The 9544-nt window shown below is 47.7% G+C and overlaps 1 protein-coding gene across 6 annotated transcripts in view; it reads right to left on the bottom strand.

Moving 5' to 3' along the window:
• The window catches only part of l(3)mbt (lethal (3) malignant brain tumor), a 41259-nt gene that overhangs the window by 3309 nt on the left and 28406 nt on the right, over positions 1 to 9544 (bottom strand). For all 6 annotated transcript variants that reach the window (XM_077639184.1, XM_077639186.1, XM_077639185.1 and 3 more), the window contains 5 exons: positions 8367 to 8778; positions 6644 to 6739; positions 3668 to 3841; positions 2246 to 2295; positions 741 to 940 (listed from right to left, as the gene is read on the bottom strand). In XM_077639184.1, coding sequence (XP_077495310.1) covers positions 741 to 940; positions 2246 to 2295; positions 3668 to 3841; positions 6644 to 6739; positions 8367 to 8778 — 932 coding nt within the window. The remainder of the gene's footprint in view (positions 1 to 740; positions 941 to 2245; positions 2296 to 3667; positions 3842 to 6643; positions 6740 to 8366; positions 8779 to 9544) is intronic.

Genomic DNA, 9544 nt, shown 5'->3' with positions numbered 1-9544 from the left:
CGTCATTCTAACGTCGTGGTCCAGCGTAATCCCACACTTTGCAAACAGCCGCATCACGACATCTCATGGAACAGCTGAAAATTTTCCTCGCTGCAGCTGCCACACCTGTATCACCCGTTACGAATGTCAAACTTGCGACCCGGCGCGCGGCTGTTCGTTTCTTTGGCATAAAAAATGGCAGCCATCTTGAATGTAGCTGTGAACGAGCGCCGGTCCCGGACCTAGAGCGCAAATGATGACTGACGAAGCACTATTTTAAAAACTTGTGAAATGCGGCCGGTAGTAGTCAAATGCGTCAGAGCCTAAGAGAAACTACACATGAATGGCGTCGGCTCTTCCGTCGGCTACCGACAGTCCTCGGCCGCTTGTCAGCAACCGTAGTCAGCAGCCACGTGTGGGGTGCCAGCTCTGTGCGTTGACATAGCAGCTGCTCAAAACCAGCACCAAGAGCGATGCGACGGAGCCACGCAGCAAAAATGCAACGACGCTGTAGCATGCCTGATATCTCGTTTGTCTCTCCTTTACTTATAGTGCGATGTTTTCGTTTCGACTGTAAGTCCCCCCCAACTTCGGATTTTCAAATTTAAAGAATAGGCCGACTTACAATCGTGTAAATACGTACTACGACACCGGCGGATTTTCAACCGAACGAGCTGTATACGCTGTGAGCGTAGAAAACCTGTTACATCTGCGTAAATGGAGTAAGTTGATATGACTCTTGTGCAGTTCATGGTACGCACCTGCTCCTTGAACACAGCAGCAAGATTTTGGCAACCTGGAAGGGAGCTGACAAAGTGTGCCACTTGGCTGAGGGACCAATCAGACACCAGTGACCCTGGCACCAGGTCCATTTGTGGCCAGTGCTGCTCCAGACCCAGAGGGCGCTCCTCTGGCCGCACTGATGACCCAAACACCGACTGATGCACCGTCTGTGGAAGCTCTGCACACAGGATTAAAATCAAGACTCGCCATGGCTACAAGCAACACGGTTCATACTCAGCACGCTAGAGAGTCATCCTATTGTGCACACTTGTAAGATGTGTTAGTGTCACTCCTGCTATGAATGAACACTGCCTCAATGCAAGTGCCTTTTTGTGCTCCTCGCATTTACATTTATCTTGAGGCAGATTAACTCTACAGCCAGTCATTACTGGTTTAATTCGACCATGCATGCTCTTCTTTGCATGCATTTTGGGCAAGAAGGGATGCAAGCCAAGTCACGCAGTGTTCCTAGGCACCTCAAGTCGTTGGGATTCTCTGAGGCTTTTTGAGAAAACTGAGAACCCCTGATATAGAGAGACCGAAAGTACTAAGTCAAGCCATCCGCAAGTCCATATAGGGCACTGCTGACCTGAGAGGATCCATGCAGCAAACCAGACATGCAGATGCGACTTGTAAAGGTTACCCTTTACTCTGGTAATGGAAAATTTTTGTGCACTTCATTCAGTTTTTCGACTGCTCTTTAAACTCCAATCACTACTGCAGGATGAAAGCCTGTTCCAGCAATATCCAACTGATTGTCCTGCAACTGCAACTGGCCATCCTGGAAAACCTCCAAATTTGCTTGCTAAATCAAACTCTCTTGTTTCCTTTTACTAAGTTTCCCTCACCTGGACACACTTTTGACGAATTGGTTTATAAAGTCATCGAGTGTCAGCAGTGAATATAAAAAACTCCACATTTAACTGTCGCCAAATTGCAGAAGTGGCACCAGCGTCGCTTAGCACTCTGCAAAGCAAGTATTTGTACTTTATTTTGTAGCGAGAGCTACATTACGGTAGCATTTCGAGCCTTCAGCGTGGCGGCACCGCTGCCCTGTGGCTGCGCCGCCACGCCATACACTGTGACATGGTTGGTCATGTGGTGTGGAGCAGCTGCCGGCGGCGCAGCGACGTGGCTGATCACATGACCAGCCACGTGGTGCGTAGCAGCTGGCCGGCGAAACCCAGTTGCAACAGCTGTGTGCACGTGCCGTGTCAAGGGGGACAAAGATGAAGCTCCGCCCAGCGAAACAGGGCGGCGAAAGACTGACTTTGTAGTTCAACTGAGCAAGTTCCATCCGGCCAGCTGCAGCCATCGCGTCAGTCCAGGTTTAACCAGAGCAAAACCACTGCCATTTTTCTATCTAGAGTACTTCCCTTCATATTCACATTTGTGCATGTTTTCTTTTCCGTTAATTGTTACCCATCTTAATTTGTTACATGTTTACAAGTGTGGAAGTGCTACACTTTGCACAAGTTCTTACCTTGACTCTTAAGCCGCCCTGTGTTGGGAGCAGGTTCCGGTGCCCTAATCCTGCAAAGGTGAAGTGAGAAATTCAGCAATGTACTTGTTCATTTATTCAATATACTCCTAAAAGCCCTCATTGGAGGGGGGAGCACTGGCATACAAAAATACAGAACTAAAGGAACACAAGTACAACAGATCCAAGAACAGAATCCAAATGGTCGTGAGTGTACTGTCAGGTACAAAAGTGGTATATAACACCCGCGGTTGCGTGGGTCACTGCTCTTGTGCCTTTTGCCATTTACACCATGCTAGAGCGCCACACATCGAACAGAGCGAAATTGCATGCCTCTGGATGAAGACAGTCACATCCTCGTCTGTCTGGGCAGTAAGTGGTGCAGCGATCACGTCTAGCCAAAGAGAGTGTTATGCACCTCTTTTGCTCCCGACAGTACATTATTATGCAGAGAAAAACACCGACAGATGGCACTGTCACAACCACCTGAGCATAGAGAAAAAAAAATGCAACTGAGGAACATAACTACTGTTGTTACAAAGGAGAGACCGATAGCTCATCATCCCTAGCATGCTGATGGAAGCAGTGGCAGAGTGGACAGCATCCTGCACATGCATAATGACTATCATGTCCCATTCTGGAAATAAACACTCTTGGTTCTCATCTACCGCCAACTGCCCAGTATTGAAGAAATGGGCAATTCTTGATCCTTTAAGAATGCTCCACGATGTTCCACATTAGGTCACCCCTTTGGTGTTTCATTTTGCAAGGAACAAAGCCAAATTGAATCAGTGAGGGTGAAGTCGAGTGAAACCATGGATTGCACTACGAACTGTGAATGGGCATAGCAGTCTTGCACCATGACAGGGACATACAGACAGTGGCCTGCTCCTTTTATTCACATCAACCATGAAATGCTCAGACATGGCATCTCATAGGTACTGAGAAGCAAATTTAACAAAACCAAAATTAAATTTCTACCTGTTCACTGCCAAGTAGTAGCACTGAGCAGGTGAAATATATGCTTGGTGTTTCATTAGACATCAAACGCTACTACAGCGTTACCAGTACTGAGAAGCAAATTTAACAAAACCAAAATTAAATTTCTACCTGTTCACTGCCAAGTAGTAGCACTGAGCAGGTGAAATATATGCTTGGTGTTTCATTAGACATCAAACGCTACTACAGCGTTACCAGTACGGATGCAGCGCTCATGTCTGATATAATGCAGATCAAGTTCTGTGTAGCACAAAGATTGAATAGCCCCCCGCCTTTCCACCCGCTGAAAGGAAAACAATGCTGGAAAACTTCCTCAACACCACAGGCTCAGGTTGTCTTGCCCAAACTCTTTCTAAAAAGAAAATCCTCCTGATGTGAGGTACGGTGAGATTTGGAATGGTGGGGGGTTGTTCACCCGCAGCTTACTTGCGGGGCCGCCCCCTTCCCCGGGGTTGGCTGGGTGCAGCGGCCGAGGGGCTGTCCTGGCTGCTGTCGTCGCCCACCTGTGCCGTTGCCAGTGGGCACCCCGAGGCATTGTGGTGCACTGTGTACTTCTCCTTCAGGTGTCCACTTCCATTGCAGCCAGGGGTGGGGCACCGCCTGCACATTTTAAATCAGGTTCAACTCGACTTCACTCCTAATTCAACCATAGCCTACTCCTTCAATATCCAGGACGGCAGGATGCAAAAGTAACCAGGATCAACACTCACCATCATAGCCTAACTGTATGTCCACTTCAGGACAGAGGCCTCTCTCATGGGCCTCCAATCAACACTGTCCTGCGCCTTGTCCCCAAAAACTTGCTGATTTCATTCGCCCAGCTGACATTTTGCTGCACCCTTCCTTCCCTCGCAACCCACTCCGTTACCCTAAGGGACCATGTTAGTTACCTTGCTTTTGCATTGCAAGCATGAATGGAACTGCAGGGCAGCTCACATGCAAGTGTTACGAGAATAGGAAAGTGACGAAGATGCAGAAGCACCAGTCGTGCATAAACCAAGTTCTTGTCTTCACCTGTTGTTGACTTGTCCAAACTGACCTCTAGCATGGCACAGTTGATGTAAACAGTAGAACGAAACCCTGATGATTATGTACAGATGCTATGCACGCCTTGAACTTCGGAAACCAGCGTGACCAAGATCAGCGAACTGACGAGGTGGTATATGTTGCCCGGCTACGTTCGAAAGAGCTTGTCGGGACAACAAGCTGCAGCCACAACTTTGTCCACATAGACCACAACTCCAGCCACTCAGACAAACACAGCGGGACACGTACCCATACTCCAAACAACAACTCGCTCAAGCGCTACAACAGAGTGTGCAACCACTTCAAGTACACTCACCAGGAGACACAGCAACAGTGGTTCACACCTTTGAGGAGGTCAGGCTACTAACTGGATGGAATAACTCTTGACGCTATTATGAGGCTCCACACTGCAGTCCATGACTGGCACAAGTTTTACAGAAGCCACATACACGATTCGAGCAACTGGAAACACGTCATCACTGAACGATTGAAGCGCAAAATATTCTACAAGATTTTCTTGAACTTCCAACAGCAATGCACTCTGAGGCTTGATGAAACTCTAGACCAGCACATGTATGCCAAGAACGCCACACCGGGAAAGGTGCCACACAGCCTCGGCCTTGAAGAATGTATCCCTGATACTGACTTGCATTCAAGAAAAATGTGCAACTGTCCTGGACAACTGCAGTTCTGTGCTAGAGCTCATTGACCACGCAATGAATTTCAATAGCTGCCGGCAGCTGCAGGTGCAACCAGAAACCGAACGAAAGCAGCTGAGTGGACAAGCCATTTGGATGCCATCCAAATCATCAGACTGCACCAGGACAAAAATAGTTTAACCCAAGGCCTTCGCAGGACAGCTGCCAGTGGAGCGAACACAATGGCTTTCACTGCTCCGCAATGGGACACATCACGAGAATGCCTGCGACCAAAGAGGCAAGCAACTCTCTGAGCAGAGACAGAATGAAGCCAGGTCCACTGTTACCTATGCACACACAGAGACATGCTTCCAATTGTAACTGCCTGCATGAATGCTGCAGCACACAAGCAAGAGCATGCATTGACCGCTTATTGTCACATCCTCCTTGTAGACCTGAAGGTCCTACCTTCTGATGTGAAGAAAACTGAGTGTATAGAAAAGGAACAAGTCACCACAGTGAACAGAGAAGTCGCGGCTGAATGGAATAGCTTTTTGTCAATGTCTGCAAAGTCTCATCAGTGTGGCCGCAATATAGAGCACCCGCCATGGTTTCGGCTTGGGAGAGCAGCGGGCGCCTTCAAATCTTTCCAGTGCGGGTTTAAGCAGGCACTTCAATGATGGGGTTAGTCCTCTAAACCAACCTGTAGCACCAGCCATGCTCGAGCCAATTTCTTCTTGATTTCAGTTAAGATATCACTAGCTCATGCTTGTTCCCTCAACAAACTATAAATTCCGTAAAACCTGTGCTGTGTACACAGCTGGACATGGTACCGTATCAAAGCCCACAGTCACATCAATGCAAGTACACCTAAGCCCATCTACAAATGGCCACAATTATAATGAATGCTCACTTATTAAGGTGAAAGCCTTTATAGGCTCATGACTCGCCAGCGAGATTTTCGCAGAAAAGTGTCGCACTATAGCTGTCAAACTGATGACGTCATCAGTTTGATCGACAGCTATAGTGCGACGACGTCATCAGTGGTGTTGAAAGATAAGTGGCTTATCAAACGGGGTAACCGAAGCCCTAGCACAGAATGCTTCGCGAACTTGCTCACATATAAAAATGACATTGTTCGAGAGGAGCGCTTCCAAGGCGATCTTGCCAGATGCCTCCTGAATGCCGATCTGGAAGGATGTCGCCTAAACCCTCTCCTGTGTCTCCGGCAGCCAAGCGTGCGCACGCTAATGAACGATAGCAACACAAGCAGCAACACCGCACTAAAGGCTTTCGCCTCACCGCACTTTAGGTCAACAAAGTGCCCGGCTCCGCTACCATCAAAGTATGTATTGGGGCAGTGGCATTACATTTCAGATATAACGAACACCTGTGGCTGCACAGCTCAGTTACAGTGAACAAGGAGGTGCCGTAAACTTGGCCCCGCAATCGAAAACCACCGTTTCTTGCAGAAGTGGACAATGACGACCGTCTCCTAGTGTCTGTGTCACCCTCTTGTTACACGCGTTGACGGAGCAGCTGCGCAAGCCTTTCACCGGTGGCGCTCAGTCAAAGGTTGAGAATTCACACATACCTCAGGTTTTTCAGCTTGCTAGTAAAGTAGTGCTTTCGCACTAAAAATGCTTCTTCAGGAAACAGATGGATTGAAGTAGCTTCATGCCAGCTGTGACCAAGCTGCCTTACACCAGCTGCAATGCGAAGTGCAGGAGCAGTTTACCTCAGGCCGTCTTTGGTCTCCTGTGGAATAGTGGACGGGGTGTTGAGCCGATCTGGAAGATCCCGAATGGCAGCCGAGAAGGGGCAGCCATATGCACTGCAATGATACAAAAAAGAAATTGTAGCAAAATAATTACTTTTACTCATGGGTGACCATTTGGGCTGTTATTAAAACACACACAACGCAAGCACTGACGACTACATGACCACACAGCGAGCTATGGAAAGAAAAATGATAGGTGTAACGTGAGAGACCAGAAGCAGGCAGAGTGGGTGAGGGAACAAATGCGGGTTAATTAAGGTATTACCAGTGCTAGTACACATTATCCATTGCAGTTTTTCATCCGACAGGCTGAATGATTCAAACCTGGCATAAGGTGACAGTTTTCTTCAACTTTAGAATAGCAGACTGGCTGCAGCAATCACTTAACCTCAGCAATTATGTCGTCTTAATTTGAAAGTAAAGCGAGCTAAAAAATTGCAAATGTTTGTAACTTACAAAAATACTTTGGCATTTACCCCGAAATGCAAATGACAGTATCTCACATTGCGTTGTATTGTACTCCATCGTATTTACTATTTATTGCGATCCTGTTTTCAAGATTTCAGCAGAGAAGGGAGGAAGAAAATATATTAATAATATATATAAAATCTACAAGCTAGACACACCAGTTGAAGCAAGAAAAAATTAAAAGTAAAAATAATACAAATAATATAAACAGTAATAGAAAATGAGCATAAATGAAAAATACAGAAGTCTCAGATTTGAGCCATAGGTGTCATTATAGGTGAGGCATAAAGAAAATATTGTCCGATCTGGCTGCAAAACGACATTGCTGGCAAGATTAATCAGTCATTACTATCTTAACAAAAAAATTTATACATGATCAGTGGGATTGATGCTGAAAAGTATGCAATAGCATAGTGTTTTTGCCAGACAGAGCAGCCGCAGCTGCTGGCGAGTTCAGACCATGCGAGCAGGTGGCATGATGCAGTCCATCAATCACTGTGTGTCACGCTGTACCACCGCTCCACTTTCCTGATCCAATGTAGCAATTACAATGCCACGCACCCTCTCCACTGCCCGTCACCTTCCCTCTGGAGGTGGAGAGGGGAATTTCCCTCCCCATTCTGTCACTTGCCAACCAAGACTTCCAACCAACGGACAGACTGATTTTTCCAACATGGGGTTTTAATGCTAAAAGTGTTAATAAGGTATTGCATGCCTCTGTCTACTATCATACCCAGATCAAAAAGAAATTAGGTAGTTCAATAATGTCTATCTTGGAGTGTCCATTAAGCAGAAGCGGATTTATGGGCAACTCTTAGAGGGGGTGGTTAGCAGAAAGATGGGGAGCAGTCCTGTTTGTGCAATGCATTTCTTGGACTTTCTGTGATGAAAAAGTGATTTTTCATGCTTTCTCCATAAAATAATTTCTTGCCAAGAGGGGGAGGGGACAGCAGCACCCCTGCTGCGCTTCACCACTGCCATTAATTTATAGATAGCTGTTCAGCAGCTGTTTTTCTTTTTTCTCAGCTCTACATTCCACTCACACAGTTCTGTGCCTTTAACGCTCAATTTCGTTTTCGTCGGCGTAGATGTGAGCCAAGGGTCAAGAAAGAAAAACAATTTCTTTGTGATAATTGTTGCAGATTAGCTCTGGCTGTGAGTTTAGATTTGAAAGTTCAAAAGATGTCACCAAAATGTGCGGATGCTCTCTTGCCTGTGGTGGTTGGCGAATCCCTTCACATGACCGAGCCCACTGCAGCCAGGGGTGGGGCACCCGCTGCTTGGAAGCGGGGCTCCGGGAGGGGGTGGCACCAAGGATCCCGGTGGCTCGAGTGGGTGACCTGTGCGGGTACACCAGCCCACCGGGTGCATATCGGGGCTGTCACAATCCAGGAAGAAGTTACGCTCAGGTGGCCAGCCATCGAAATGCACCAGCAGTCCTCGTGGCCGCAGTGCGGCCACACTGGTGACGCGCACAAACCGGCGGTGGCGTGGGTCCACCACTTCCAACCGGTGCCCGACTTGGAAGCCTTGAGGTCCGCTACGCGGACGTAGGGCTCGTGCAGGAACGCCTTGGGCCCGGTGCTCCGACAGGTAGCGCTCCCATGAAAATGGGCCCTTCCAGCCTGTGGTAGAGAGAGATAAAACTTTGTTGGTTTCTAAAATGTTGGACGAGTCAGGTGGGCGGACTAAGGATTAGTTTAGGATGATGCCAGAACCCATCAGATGCCCGATGCTGGTCCTCCAAGGGCCAAATTATGGAATGAATAATTCACAAGCCTGCCACAAATGAATAAGTTAGCCCGATCCATGCCCTGCTCCTAATGGTGGGCCCACATCTGGTGGAAATGAAAAAATGAAAATTGGTTTCTGAGAAAAGGAAATGACACTGTCTCACATATCTCCGTGGAACCTCCCTGTAAGGGAAGGGATAAAGGAGGGAGTGAAAGAAGAAGGTGGAGGTCTCCAGAAATTATTTCAAGCACCTGGGGATCTTTAATGCACACTCATTGCACACGGGTGACTTTTATGTTTCCCCTCCATCATAACAAAACGCACCTGCCCGCAGGCACATCTTGCTTTGAGGAGAGCTTGCTTTTTTACGGCATGGGCGGCTGTCGCTTGCCGAAGTGATGACGTTACGCACCTAGTTATGCAGGTTCAAACTGATTGCTTTTCGTGATCGTCACGAGGCGGTCCATTTGACCATTTCATTTGTGATCAAAAGTGGCAGCGGCATATGTGGCAATATGACTGAGGCAGTTGCGCCGGCAAGAACAATGACGAAGGAGGCCGCATGACGTGTTTGACATGATGTACCAGGTGTTTCGGCACCCGTTTCTAAGATACATGTCTTAAACAACAGGGCAAGACAGGCGACCTGCACTGCGA

Source organism: Amblyomma americanum, chromosome 10, assembly GCF_052857255.1.
Source record: "Amblyomma americanum isolate KBUSLIRL-KWMA chromosome 10, ASM5285725v1, whole genome shotgun sequence".
NCBI classification, from domain to species: Eukaryota; Metazoa; Arthropoda; class Arachnida; order Ixodida; family Ixodidae; genus Amblyomma; species Amblyomma americanum.
Note: the sequence above shows the minus strand (reverse complement) of the source record. Positions and strands in the feature narration are given on the sequence as shown.